At 45.7% G+C, this 13,608-nt stretch overlaps 2 protein-coding genes and 1 pseudogene across 2 annotated transcripts; 2 read left to right on the plus strand and 1 right to left on the minus strand.

The window, feature by feature from the left end:
• The first annotated feature begins 307 nt into the window (after nucleotides 1–307).
• Nucleotides 308–1,944, plus strand: LOC127763340 (uncharacterized; annotated as a pseudogene).
• Nucleotides 1,945–2,743: 799 nt separating this feature from the next.
• Nucleotides 2,744–6,959, plus strand: LOC127763338 (long chain base biosynthesis protein 1b). Its single transcript, XM_052288007.1, has 13 exons — nucleotides 2,744–3,015; nucleotides 3,157–3,325; nucleotides 3,656–3,750; nucleotides 3,861–3,952; nucleotides 4,350–4,443; nucleotides 4,518–4,590; nucleotides 4,694–4,826; nucleotides 5,195–5,369; nucleotides 5,456–5,596; nucleotides 5,796–5,891; nucleotides 5,988–6,129; nucleotides 6,407–6,534; nucleotides 6,633–6,959. The coding sequence occupies exons 2-13, from the start codon at nucleotides 3,214–3,216 to the stop codon at nucleotides 6,795–6,797; spliced, it is 1,446 nt and encodes a 481-aa protein (XP_052143967.1). The 5' UTR covers nucleotides 2,744–3,015; nucleotides 3,157–3,213; the 3' UTR covers nucleotides 6,798–6,959.
• A 1,701-nt stretch (nucleotides 6,960–8,660) lies between these two features.
• On the minus strand, nucleotides 8,661–10,062 carry LOC127763341 (phosphoenolpyruvate carboxylase kinase 2-like). The gene is made up of 2 exons (XM_052288008.1): nucleotides 9,175–10,062; nucleotides 8,661–9,059 (listed from the first exon to the last, which is right to left on the minus strand). The coding sequence occupies exons 1-2, from the start codon at nucleotides 9,995–9,997 to the stop codon at nucleotides 9,013–9,015; spliced, it is 870 nt and encodes a 289-aa protein (XP_052143968.1). The 5' UTR covers nucleotides 9,998–10,062; the 3' UTR covers nucleotides 8,661–9,012.
• Nucleotides 10,063–13,608: the final 3,546 nt, after the last annotated feature.

A 13,608-nucleotide genomic window follows, 5' to 3' on the forward strand; every position in this document is an offset into this window, starting at 1 on the left:
TCATGTAAGCTCAAGGTCTGGCCTGCTATTCAGGAGGTAGGGCCTAATATAGCCCATTGCATCCATGCCTTGTTTGAATGAATAAGTTCACTTTGTAACCCTGAAAATCTAATCCATGACTCGATTTTCTTTTTAAGTGACGATGACGTGGCACTAGGTGGCATTAGAAATAAAAAAATATGCGTGGGACCATTTGTCATCCACCAAAATAATGAGTGGGACCCACTGACATGTGGGGCCTACATAAATCAACCTCTTCATCCTCCCCCTCTCTTCCGTTCGGCGAGCTGTGGCCGTGGGACAGGGGCAGCGGCGGCGGCGGGAGGGAGCCGCCGGCGGCAGCGGGAGGGCGGGCGGGCGAGGGGCCGGATCCCCTAGTGGGAGGACGAGGGGAACGGCGGCGAGTGGGAGCCGGCGGCGGACCTCACTCCCGGGGAAGACGCTGCTCCGGTGACGCCACCATGAGCCGATGGTGGGGAGCAAGCGGGCATCAGGGGAGGAAGATGGAGGGCGGGATGGCAAGCTCGAGCTCACCGATTCCAATCCCCTCTCTCTCGCCTCCGTCTTCTCACCGGCGGTCTCCTCCCCTTACTCCCCGTCTCCTTGCTCACGCTTGCAGGAGGAAGGTGATGAAAGCCATAAGCCTGAAAGGTATCGAGATCATTCACTTCTCATGTGTTCTTGTTATTCATCTGAGACGCTGAAAATTTGTTGTTTCGTCAGAGATGCTGAATTTGTGCTTGTGTGCATGGATTTTGTGCTTCGTCAGAGATGCTGAATTTTGTGTTTGTGTGCATTGATTTTGCAGGCGTGCTGAGGACTGAGATCAACCCGTCGCTCGACAAGGTGACCGTCGTCGGCGACGTGGACAGCAGGGTGCTCGTCAAGAAGCTCTCGAAGGTCGGCAAGATCGCCGAGGTGATGGCGCCGCCGCCGCCGCCTTCACCGGCTGCGCCTTCGGAAGAAGGCAAGAAGAGCGACAGCAATGGCGGCGAGAAGCCGACCTCGCCGGCGGACGAGAAGAGCACGCGCAAGGACGGCGGCGGCGTGCAAGCAGAAATTCAGCAAGTGCACGGCAGGGAAGGAAGCCGCCACACGCGCCGACGAGGCTGGCCGCGCCGCTGGGAAGACGGCGGCGTCCAAGGACGCCACCACCAAGAGCAGCGGCGACGGCGACAAATCTGAACCAGCGGCGGTGGTGGTGGAGTACCAGTACCACCACCACTACAACCGGCTGGAGCCGGCCATGGTGGTGCTAGTTCACCTCCCATACTCCGCCGCGAATGCGACGCCGTACCACGCCGGAGGCTACTACCCGATGCCGCCGCCGATGTCGGTGCTCCGTCACCCTTCTCAGCTCCGGCCACAGCCGTCGACGAGGACTACTTTAACAAGGACAACACCGCCGCCGGCTCCCGCCCGTCACTGGCCCCCGTCCGCCGCTGGCCCTCGTCCCACGGCTGCCGCTCGCCGAAGGTTGATGAAGAGAGAGAGAGAGGGGGGAGAATGAAGAGAGGATGATTTATGTGGGTCCTACATGTCAGTGGGTCCCACCCATACTTTTGGTAAATGACAAACGGGTCCAACACATATTTTTTATTTCTAATGCCACCTAAGTGTCACGTCAACACCACGTGGAAAGAAGACCGAGGGAGTCAAATTGCACCGGTTTTAAGAGTTGAGGGTCGGGATATCCGGTTCTATGATTTAGGGCCATGGATTAGATTTCGATCACTCTTGAGGGTCACAAAGTGAACTTATTCCTTGTTTGAATGTGCTTGGGGCACGTCCAACTGATGAACGCTAGTTAATCACACAAGTAGCGAATATGGCCGCCATTGCGAGCCCAGGTCCTTTTGTTTCTATTTTTCCATAGGCAGTTGTTGCTTTTCACTTATAATTCTATTTTATTCCCTTAAACTATCGTGTTCGTGTAAAAATATCTCTCAACTTCAAAATTGGGTAAAGCACAGCCTTTGACTCTAAATATTCAGTTCAAATCTCCTTAATCCAAACCAGTGCAGTTTATGCCTACTTGGCACATACCTAAAAATATAGTCCGCAAAAACATGAACCCATTTGGTGGGCCCCACTTGTGAATGTTCATAACTTACTTCTTTCTTTCTTTCTTTCTTCCCTATGTATCCTCCCATTTTCGATCAATAGCCATCCGTGAGCTTTGGTTACCACTCTACCCATGGTAATTACGATGGATGGGATAAATTTTGAACTTAGGAAACAAACTTACATCCTCCATTCTTAAAAAAAAATAAAAAAAAATGAGGAAGCACCTAGACAAGCACTTGTTTACATTCATCCCAATTTTTTTCTATGACAGATGGTGTATTTTATAACTGATGAAGTAGTCATGACCCGCGACGTACTATGGTTGTCCTTATACCTGGAAATGGGCCGAGCCTTCCCATGCCAGCTCGAGCACTATATTGTTCAATATTCTCCTATGTTTTAGTACCTATTTTTATAATATTTTTTGTTTCCTCCTAAATTTTCCATAACCTTTTTCACTTCCCTCTCCCATTTCTTTTCCTTTCCTTCCTTTTCCTCCTCTCCCTTTTTCTGTTGGGGCCTGTTGGGGCCGGCCCACAGGTTATTTTCGTGCCCAGGACAGCCTGACCCAGCACACCTCCGCCTGGGCCGTGCCTGGGCTTAGGCTATAGCCGTCCTATGTTGAACTGAACCCATGCAAACTGACAAATCTATTCTATTTTACTTTAATTTTTATTTCATTAAAAAAAAAAGATAGCCAAAGCTGACCATGAGCTCCGCCGCGCCGCCGATGCGGAATCGCGGATGCGGTCCACCCGCAGATCTCCGACCATCAGCCCAAACCACGGTTTCCCCGCCCTCCACACGCCAACCTCGTCCGCTCCGTTGCCGACGACGACTGCCTCCTACCCCATGTATATAACCCCGCCCCTCTGCTCGATGTTGAGGTAAATCGAGTGTCCGCAATTCGTTCGCGATTCTTGATCGAGATCTGTCAGGGTGATAAAGGTAACGGTCTTTCGGCTGTGTCTTAGGATTAGATCCAACTGTTTCTGTGCTTGGAACAGTTGCAGAGAAACTGTAGTTCTTGGATCAGTATGTTGAGTTGGTTTTGGTGGCTTTAGCATCTCGTTCTTGGTTTTTGTACAGGTTTAGAACGGTGCTGAATTTGTTAATCTTGGGACAAAAGGGAAACTTCTCTCGAGTATGGAGATGGTGTTGCCAGTCGCGAACGCGACTGCTGCAGCACTTGCACGGGTTTCTGCTATGTTCAATGCTCCGCTTGCTCGTGCTGTTGTCTTTGGGATTCATATCGATGGTAAATGAGTACTCCCTCCGTTTCAAAATGTTTGACACCGTTGACTTTTTAAGTACGTGTTTGACTATTCGTCTTATTAAAAAAATTTAAGTAATTATTTATTCTTTTCATATCATTTGATTCATTGTTAAATATACTTTCATGTAAATATATAGTTTTACATATTTCACAAATTTTTTTTGAATAAGACGAACGGTCAAACATTTGCTAAAAAGTCAATGGTGTCAAACATTTTGAAACGGAGGGAGTATTTCTTTTCTCCAGCAGCTAAGAAATTCTGGAGTTGTGTTGTGTTTCATTTAACTTATGCGCTGATTCTGTGATTTTCAGGGCACTTGGTCGTCGAAGGGCTTCTCATTGCCGCCATACTGTTCCAGCTCTCCAGGAAGAGTTACAAGCCTCCAAAGAAGCCACTCACAGAGAGGGTGAGCTACACTCTGCTTAATAATTTGGAATTAGTAGTTTTTTTTTCTGTTCCTTTCCATTTCTTAATGCTTCATCAGGTGTGTTAATTAGGTGTTCTTTTGCTCAACAGGAGGTTGATGAGCTCTGTGATGAGTGGCAACCAGAGCCTCTCTGCCCACCTATCAAGGAGGGAGCTCGGATTGAGGCACCTACATTAGAAAGGTTCGTCTCAATTCTCAAGCCCCATCCCCTCCCAACAAAGTAGACATTTCTAATTAGTCCTTCATGTCACCAGTAAAGTGTTTTATGTGCTTCACCAAAGGCTCTATGTTGCAATGTAGTGTTTTTTTTTTAAGAAAAAAAGATTGCATGGGTTCAGTCTGTAGCCATTTCATTTGGTAAGGATTTGGGAAGTTCGTATATAAGCACTGTTGTACACTTATACTATGATACTATGACCTAGGGAGCATGGAATATGGGTGTCGATCTCCAGAGCTTGTTAGTTCTAGAATTACAACCAAACTATGATTTAGAGTTCACACAATTATAGCTATGGTTCCCCACTATCTTTGTACCAAGACCGAGAGGATTGAATACTGATGTTCTATTGTTTGAGCAGTGCTGCTGGACCGCATACAACTGTTGATGGAAAAGAAGTTGTAAACTTTGCGTCAGCAAACTACCTTGGTTTGATTGGCAATGAAAAGATACTTGTAAGAACCTCATGCTTGTGCTATTTTTCTTTAGTACTCTTTTAGAACATTTGAGTGATGTAAGGGAATTGCAGGATTCCTGTATTGGTTCGGTGGAGAAATATGGTGTTGGATCATGCGGACCTCGTGGCTTTTATGGAACAATTGGTTTGTATTGTTCTGTTACAACTTATAATCGATACTTTGTATCTTGTGGCCAACAGCCTACTACAAATTCAGGGGAGGAACTTAGCCATTTTTTTGTTTTCAGATGTTCACCTTGACTGTGAGACTAAAATTGCAAAGTTCCTGGGAACGCAAGATTCAATCTTGTACTCCTATGGGATATCAACCATCTTCAGTGTGATTCCTGCCTTTTGTAAGAAAGGAGATATCATTGTAGCGTAAGTGAACCTTTTTCCTCCTGTTTACAACAATTTAGTAATATATTATTCAACATTTTCTGATGAATCGAGTCGTGCCATACCATCTGATGTAAAATGAACATAGATATTTTATTGTAGTTCTGGAAATTCGTACAATTGATAATATGGTATTGACAAACCTACTTGACCTAGCCATCATGCATTTCTGAAACTCATAATTTCGAAATGGTGAATTCTTTTTTTTGTGTATGTGCTTTCAGTCCTTATATCTCTTTTCATTGTTCATATTTAAAATTATTAGCTAGTTTTTGCATCCAGAAAAAAAAATAATTCAGTACGGTCACGTTCTTCATAAAAACTAATCTTGATATTCATATGCAATGCAGTGATGAAGGTGTTCATTGGGCAGTACAAAATGGTTTGCAGCTTTCAAGAAGCACTGTTGTTTATTTCAAGCACAATGACATGGCTTCACTTGCGAGCACTTTGGAAAAACTAACTCATGGAAACAAACGTACAGAAAACATTAGGCGCTATATTGTTGTGGAAGCTATTTACCAGGTTTGTAGCTTACTCATGAATTCTTTTTGCTGAGAAATACACTGACTGAATTTGTTTCTAAAGTCTGTCTATTGTTCTGGATACAGAATTCTGGCCAAATTGCACCCTTGGATGAGATAGTTCGATTGAAGGAGAAATACCGGTTTCGTGTTATTTTGGAGGAGAGTCATTCTTTTGGCGTTCTTGGCAAGTCTGGACGTGGCCTCGCTGAACATTATGGAGTTCCTGTGAGTGCTCCCCCTCATTTTTTTTCATATATTTCCACAACAGCGAACCTGAAACAACAAATAAAGAACTGGGCAGGCATAATCAGTGGCTCAGTAGACAAAGTGCAATTTGTATTAAGAAAATCTTCCTTGTTGACTAGCTTAGTTTGCTGCACAATTGAGTTCTACTAGTTTTCTAAGTAATTCTTTACCGATGCAGATTGAAAAAATAGACATTATCACTGCTGGAATGGGAAATGCATTAGCTACTGATGGTGGTTTCTGTACAGGAAGTATCAGAGTGGTTGATCATCAGGTAGGTGCCATATTAGATCGATAGCATATTGATGATGGTATAGAAATACTTGCATCTTCAGTATTTTTAACTGGCTGTACTGTTGTCATCTTGCAGCGTCTAAGCAGCTCCGGTTATGTTTTCTCAGCCTCGTTACCACCATATCTTGCTAGTGCAGCAATTTCTGCTGTGGACCACCTGGAGGAGAACCCATCGGTTCTTGCCAATCTAAGATCAAACATCACTCTTCTGCATAAAGGTCACTAATTCTCTTGGCACCTTTATTGAGTAATTTTACTATTTCTTGCTTCCATTAATTTACCGAACATAGTGCACTGGTAATATGTTACTAACCTAGTTTATAAAACTGTGATGTACTTACTATGGGCTATAGTCAAAGTACCGAAAATACACAATGTTTAGCATCCTTACAAGTATTTGATGTACTTGTGATATCAAAATTTTAGGAAACGTCTGGCATATTTCGCTGTATATTTGCCCATCCACTCATCTTTTCATTTGCATTTGATGTGCAGAGTTGTCAGATGTACAGGGGCTTGAAATTGCTAGTAATATATTGTCACCTATTGTCTTCCTCAAATTGAAGACATCAACAGGTTCTTCTGTTGCTGACCTGGAGCTCCTTGAGGTTATTTCAGAGAAGGTATTTAGTGGTGGATTCAACAAATTCCTGAAAAGCACTTGAGATTTGATTTTTGGAGTTAAACCAATAATGTATTTTACGTAATTGTAATTTCACAGGTATTGAAGGAAGATTCAGTCTTCATTGCAGCGACGAAACGATCGAGTTTGGACAAGTGTCGTCTTCCGGTTGGAATCCGCCTATTCGTATCAGCTGGTCACACTGAATCTGATATCCTGAAAGTATCTGAATCCCTGAAAAGGGTTGCAGCATCAGTGCTCTAGTGACAAACTGACAACCTTGCATCTGGCATGATGTGTTCTACAGTTACGTAAAAATCTGTATGCTCGTTGATCTGGCTCAATTTGCTGTCGTGTCTAGCAGAATTACAAATAAAATTTTGTAAAACAGTTTGAATTAAAATATCTGATAGTTTTGTTCTTCTATAGTCTCTGTACATCGGCTGATTCTTCAACAGTCTGTCAGTTCTGGCATTGTTAGCACATTGGTCAACATATGCAATTCATTAATAGAAAAAAGAAAAAAAAAGCTCAGCCCAGTAATTCCCGTGCCATACAAAGCCCGTGAAATCTCACTGGAGCGGGCCGTGCGGGTTTGGGCCGATGCGTGTATGGGATTTTCACACGGAGCTTCCTCCATTTCGAAGTTCAAACGGAGACTCAGATTTGTATTTTTAGTCATGGCTATTTGCACTGAACATAACTTACTCCTATCTAGCCACTGAACATAACTTACTCCTATCTATCATGCGGAAAACAATGATCAAATTCAAGAACCAATCAGCTTTAAAAAGCCAGAGCCCACATATTAATAGAAAGAATGAAGCTAGGCATTTTTTTTTGAAATATTTTTTCCCTTCTCAATTTTACAGAAACCGAGGGGAAAAGAATATTTCGAGAAAAAAATAATAAATAAATCAAAGTTGAACTGTTCAAGCCAACAAGGGCAAGGCAGGGGGGAGTGGGGGGACTGTACCTGGACACCATGACGCTGGGCAAGTGGGGCAGGTAGTCAGGTTGTCCGCCCTGCAGCGCGTCGTGTGTGGTTAGCAGATGTTAAAGTTGACATTTCGACAATAATGTGGTGCACGAAATGGCGACTGTGACAAAGCATTCCTCCATCCAAGTCGCCATCCAAGGGCAGCAGTTGCATGGGCCTGGGCGCCGCGCCGGCCCCAACGTTGAGGATCGCTGCTTTACTCTCCTTCCTCCTTTCTAGGAGTACTCCTTCGTAAACAAGAAAAAAACAATCTAAATAGGGATATGATATCTTCTAAGACAACGAATTTAAATATGAGATAATATGAAATTATCCACGTAGATTCATAATCATCCACATATAAATTATTTTCTTTTGGGTGAGAGAGAGAGTACTACATTAGTCCGGATTTTCATCCTTTAACAAATTTAGCAGAATCCCTAATTAATACTCCTAGTTATGCTCCCTTTCAGCAGCAATCAATCCCAAATACTTTCTTTAGTTAGTTGCAAGAGCAGTTGCAACTTTGCAAGTGTAGGTGATCATGAAACAAAATCAGTTTTTTCCAAAGGCGTCACGGGGAAGCAAATTTTCTGCTGCCTTTTCTGCTTGCTGCTCTGCTGCTGCACGGTGCCGCCAGTCGTGCAGACGGAGGAGGGGGGGAGAGCGCGCGGTTGCTTTGCGAGCAGGGTGCAGAACGTGATTCCATCGTTGGAGCCAGAGGCTGCGGTTGGGCTTCGCTTTGCTTTCACCCGGTTTTACCGGCAGAAATGGGCATCACCGGTAGGACACCGGGTGCGGCTACTTGCGCCAACAGACGGCCCAGAATCCCCACCACGCCACCACTCACGGTCACGGATCTGCCAGCCGGTCAGGCACTCAGGCTGCTTCTGTTCTTCAGTTTCAATTCAACGCCCAAGATTATGATACATTGATACTAGTAGTATCTGAATCTAACCACTAGGTCTACTACCAACAGAACAGCCGCCTCAAATTTTCCAAATCCATGAGCACCACTGCTGACCATCACAGCACATACATTGGATCATGGGAAACATCGAAGAAAAATGACAAGTGAATCACACTCACAGTTCACAGATGAAAATATGGAAGCAGCACAAGCACATAGCATAGGTGAACTGCAGCAATTCACAGAAATTTTCTCATGTTTTTGGACACAATTTTCATCTGAACAAGCCTGCTACGCACTAAGAGAGACTACCCTCTTCTTCAGTTCAGCCAAAAGGTGATCAACTGATCACTGTATGTACATCGGACAAACTCGGGTAGAAAGATATAGCTAGCTCCCAAATTCCAGCCAATTCACCAGAGCTCGTCATCGTCCTAACTCCTACTGGACACAAACGCTAATAATACGCTACTACCACTGAACCCTGCCACTAATCCAAGCCAAAATTCACAGCTAGCAGACGAGTCCTTCGCCTGAAGAAAAGCTATCTACACATGGATGGAGTTCATCGTCATCCTCGATCGAACGAACTAGCCCATCACCGCGGCTCCCCCACGGCTCACGATCCAAGGATGCCCTGCAACACGAACACCAAACGATCCAATCGTTAGCAAAAACACCTCACATTTTCTGGGAATCATGTACTGATATTATAAAGTGGAGCAGAACGGAGGAAGAGGGTTAGTGCGTACTTAGGACTTGGTCGGCGGAGAACCTCCTGGAGACGTCCTTGCAGAGCATGCGGCGCATCAGGTCCTTGGCCTCCGGCGAGACGGAGGCGAACGCGCGCGGCGGGAAGCGGAGGTTGCCGCGGAGCACGCACTGGAAGACCTCCGCGGCGGTGGCGCCGTAGAAGGGCAGGGTCCCGGAGAGCATCATGTAGAGCACCACCCCGGCGCTCCACACGTCCACCTTCTCGCCGTACTCCCTCCCGGCCACCACCTCCGGCGCCACGTAGTAGGGCGTCCCGACCAGCCCCGTCATCGGCCTCCCGTCCCCGAACCACCCCCCCGACCCGAAGTCGCCGAGCTTGAGCACGCCGCCGCCGTCGAACAGGAGGTTGTCGGGCTTCACGTCGCGGTGCGCCACCCCGCGGCGGTGGCAGGAGGCCAGCGCGGAGGCCAGCTGCGCCGTGAGGCCCGCGGCCTCGTGCTCCGGGAGGCGGCCGCGGGAGGAGACGAGGGAGAGGAGGTCCCCGCCCGCGCAGAGGTCGACCACGAGGTGCACCGCGGCGTCGTCCTCGAAGGCGGCGTGGAGCGCGACGACGTGCGGGCTGGCCCCGGGCCCCGGCGCCGACGCGACGAGGTGCACCTTGGGCTCCTGCTCCGCGAGCGCGAGGTCGAGCGCGTCCGCCGCCCCCGCCTCCCGCAGCGGCGCCTTGGGCGTGGACTTGACCGCGAACGCCTCCCCCGTGGCGACGGCGTAGCAGCGGCGGACGGTGCCGAAGCGGCCGCGCCCGATCTCGTCGCCGATGACGTACTCCTGCCTCAGCGAGAGCTCGCCGCCGCTGCTCATGCTATCTCCGCGATTCTCTTCTCCCCCCTTCTGTCTCCGCTGGTCTCCGACGCCGCGGCCGCCTCGCCTATAAATGCAGCCGAAAAACGCAGCGGCCAAGGAGACGAAATGGAATATCCGCCTCGCCTTTTTTTTCTTTGGCTCCTAGCGAACCCTTTTCTTTTCTTAGAGATTGGTATTTTTAAACCGATTTCTAAACTTAACCGGGATATAAGTAATCATTTTAAATTGAGAACTTAGCCACTTAACAATTCAATATGAAGTTAGCTCTTATCAAAATTTAAACTCAGGATTTTGGAGGATTACTCAAGTCATTATGATCACTAGGCTACATGCTCTTTCGCACCTAGCGAACCTACCTGGTGATGCGTATCGTCCAGTTTTTTTCCCTCTCCTTTTCCATTTAATTACTCATTAGCGTAGTTATTAATAAGCTTTATTAGGGCACGTTCAACGGTTGAGCCCGTTATGGGCTCATAGATATGCCATGTCAGAATAAAACAGTAGTTCTACAAAGGCTGGCTTTTTTTTATCGTCTCTCCACTGATATGCAGTAATTAAATTCTAGTAGCAATGATTACGTGATTTTCTGCACTTTGAATCTAAATAAGCGACTTTTATTGAAGATGGACCATACAACGGTCGTTGTTTATCTCGTGTGCTCATGTTTATCTCGATGAGAGCCGATGTCAAGCCGATGGCATGCAAAACATCGATGCATCTCCTTTCTCTTTTCTCTCTTTTCCACCTAATCAAATATGCTTACATGGCAAAGAGAGCCCACTAATTAATGTCTTTGTATATGCTTACCGGCTCATGATTTAACAAGGAAATAAATTTGAGCAAAATAGAAATGAGATACGCATCTCCCCAGATGGATATTATCTACTAAAAAAAATCTCTCCAGATCGATGAAGTGTATTATGTTGTCTTACTCCTAATAATGTCTTTCTTTTAAAGTCTGGAGATTTGTATTTATTTGTTGAGGGGAAAACGGGAGCAGTGGACGGGTTGGGTTTCGTTGTTTGGCCAATGGATGTTTTTTTTCTTATTTTTTGGGATAAATAAACTAGTGCAGAAACCGATGTAAGCACGGGACAAGTGTCTGTATGGTCGGTGGGACCCAAAGAACAGCGAATTATTGGGGCCCATGAAACGTGGCCTCCTTGGAGCGTGATGACGAGGATACTGTGCCGCTACAGTGTCCGCATGTTATACACAGCTGCAGCGTTGGACATGGCCATCTTTCCATTCTGCCCATGATTATATTGCTTTTTTCAAGGGAAAAAGGTAAAGAGGAGAGGAAACGGACTACCGTCTCTTCTTTGTTTAAGCTTGACCTCCAAACTGTGATCAAAACAAAGTTCACTATTTTTCCTTTTTCGTGAAACAGTGAACAAATGGTAGTACTGTCCAGAGTTTACAAAACCACGTGTAACCGAGCGGTTACCGTGGTTACCATACTTACTATGGGGTACGGTAAAAAATACCCACAGTAACCTCCATAAATTTAAATAAATTTAAATTTTTTAAAAAATTTTATAAAATTTACATGGTTTCGTACGGTTTATCACGGTTACCATCACGGTAACCGTGCTTACTGTCAGGGCACGATAACCCTGACCCCGACGGTTTAAAAAACCCTCGTACTGTCTCGTTCTTGGCTCGTTTAATTTTCAGAAATAGGATCGTTTTGATCGCATCGAGCTTGAGCGATCCGATGGCCTCGTCGACGAAGAATATGGAATTAATGCCGCCATTTTGTTGTTTTGTGGTGCGGTGTTGTCGTGATTACGATTAAACAGCTTATCCATATTTGGTTTTTATGACGAACGAGGAGAGGATATGTAGGGATTATATATCTGCATCTTCATGCATTCCTTGTGCGATCGACACCTGATCTACATGCGTAATGAAAACCTGCCACGATTGGTACCCGTCTCGTTCGTTCTTATCAACTGGACTAGCCAACAAGGCCCACGACGAATGCATGCGTGCCTAAGCAGGATTTACGCATGCATGCAGGCATGTTGTATAAATCTTTTTACCGTAGAGAGATTGTCTCGATTAATTACCTGGTCTAGATTTACGCGGAAAAAAAGCGTCGAAATATATTCAGTGGTGAAATGGGCCATCAGTTGTTCTTTTTTGTTTTTTTGGCATGAGGGAGAAATATAAGGAATAAGCAAAACAATATATTTGTCAACGAAAAATAATTTGTAAATAAAACTTTTATATACATATTCTTAGCGATCTAAAAGCAAAAACCGAAAAATAAACTTCAATAAAAAAACTTAAAATCAACTTCAAATTTAAGATTGAAAATTTAAATTTTAACTGATAAAAAAAACATAAAAATAAACGAAAAGATAAGTTCCATTCAGTCGATCACCTGCACTCCTGCAGGCCGCAGAAACTCGATCGAGAACTTACGTCGCTGCTTCGGAATCGCCGTAGAATTCCACCGGCGGATCGATGCGCTCGATCTACTGTCAGTATCAACTGCGCATGCGACGTTTCATCGTTCACGACGCAATGTGTACAGCGGCTGAAACCAACGACAAGTGGATCGCGAACGCTGCTGCTAGCGAACAGCGCCCGACAGTGAAGCCGCGAGCAAGTCCCACCACCGATCGATCGTTCCATCGTTCGTTCGCTCGCTGCGTTTCCGCCGTTGAATTGACCGCGCGCACGGGCGCTGCCGCTGCTTGACAAGAAATCCGCGCGCGTGCTGCACTGCAGCCGCGCGCCCACTTGGACGACGCGGTGAATCCGGCTGCGACTTCTTCCCAATTCCCAACTCCCAAGCCGGCAAACCGCGCGTTTCGAACGGACGGCGACGACGACGAAGCTAAGCTAGCTCCACGTTTTCCAAACTGGACGCGCCGGCTTCGCAACCGGCAACTCGATCGTATCGCGCTTACTTTTCTCGCATTCGCAGCCTAGCTACCAACCTAAACCGTATATTCTGCTTCAATTCAGACGTCAACGAACACACAGTTCCGGAATATCATCGCTCGATCCATCGATCGGCTGCGCTTGAACGATAGTGAGTTAGTGACAGAAAGCTACTACTATATGATAACAAAAGCGGAAAGTGTGTATATATAGATGTACATGCATGATGAATCAAACGAATCATGATCACCAACTTGATAACAAACGATTATTATCAAATTTATCATGTTAACAACGAAAAGGCAGGCAACGGAAATGGACCAGCTTTTTCATCAGCAGTTGAGGCCAGGAAGAAAAGAAATGGAATATGGGTTGGACTCTGCATTTAGAATTGCTCTGCAAACCTGGCTGTGGGGGCTGACCAGGCAAGTGGATTAATTGAAAAATATTAATTATTTCTATAGTTGCATCTCCATCTCCAATCTCCTCCTCTCGATCAAAGGACCAAATACAAATGCTCGTGGTTGGTTGGTCACTGACTTTAGCTTAGATCCAATGACCGCAGTCTTAATTAGCTGGCTTGATATATCATTTGTGCTGTTTTTTTTTATCTGGGTGATAGACACCTCGCACCTAATTGGAATTGTTTTTACACCACTAACTAAGGGAGGTTATATATATCTCATCTCAACGTTTATTTTATACTGGCCATA

This window comes from Oryza glaberrima, chromosome 2, assembly GCF_000147395.1.
Source record: "Oryza glaberrima chromosome 2, OglaRS2, whole genome shotgun sequence".
Classification (NCBI taxonomy): Eukaryota; Viridiplantae; Streptophyta; class Magnoliopsida; order Poales; family Poaceae; genus Oryza; species Oryza glaberrima.

Coding starts and splice junctions, on each gene's coding strand:
- LOC127763338 (XM_052288007.1), top strand. CDS start 3,214: ATGGAGATGGTGTTGCCAGTCGCGAACGCGACTGCTGCAGCACTTGCA. Junction 4,444..4,517: donor TTGGCAATGAAAAGATACTT/GTAAGAACCTCA, acceptor AGGGAATTGCAG/GATTCCTGTATTGGTTCGGT. Junction 5,370..5,455: donor TTGTGGAAGCTATTTACCAG/GTTTGTAGCTTA, acceptor TTCTGGATACAG/AATTCTGGCCAAATTGCACC.
- LOC127763341 (XM_052288008.1), bottom strand. CDS start 9,997: ATGAGCAGCGGCGGCGAGCTCTCGCTGAGGCAGGAGTACGTCATCGGC. Junction 9,060..9,174: donor CTCCGCCGACCAAGTCCTAA/GTACGCACTAAC, acceptor TTCGTGTTGCAG/GGCATCCTTGGATCGTGAGC.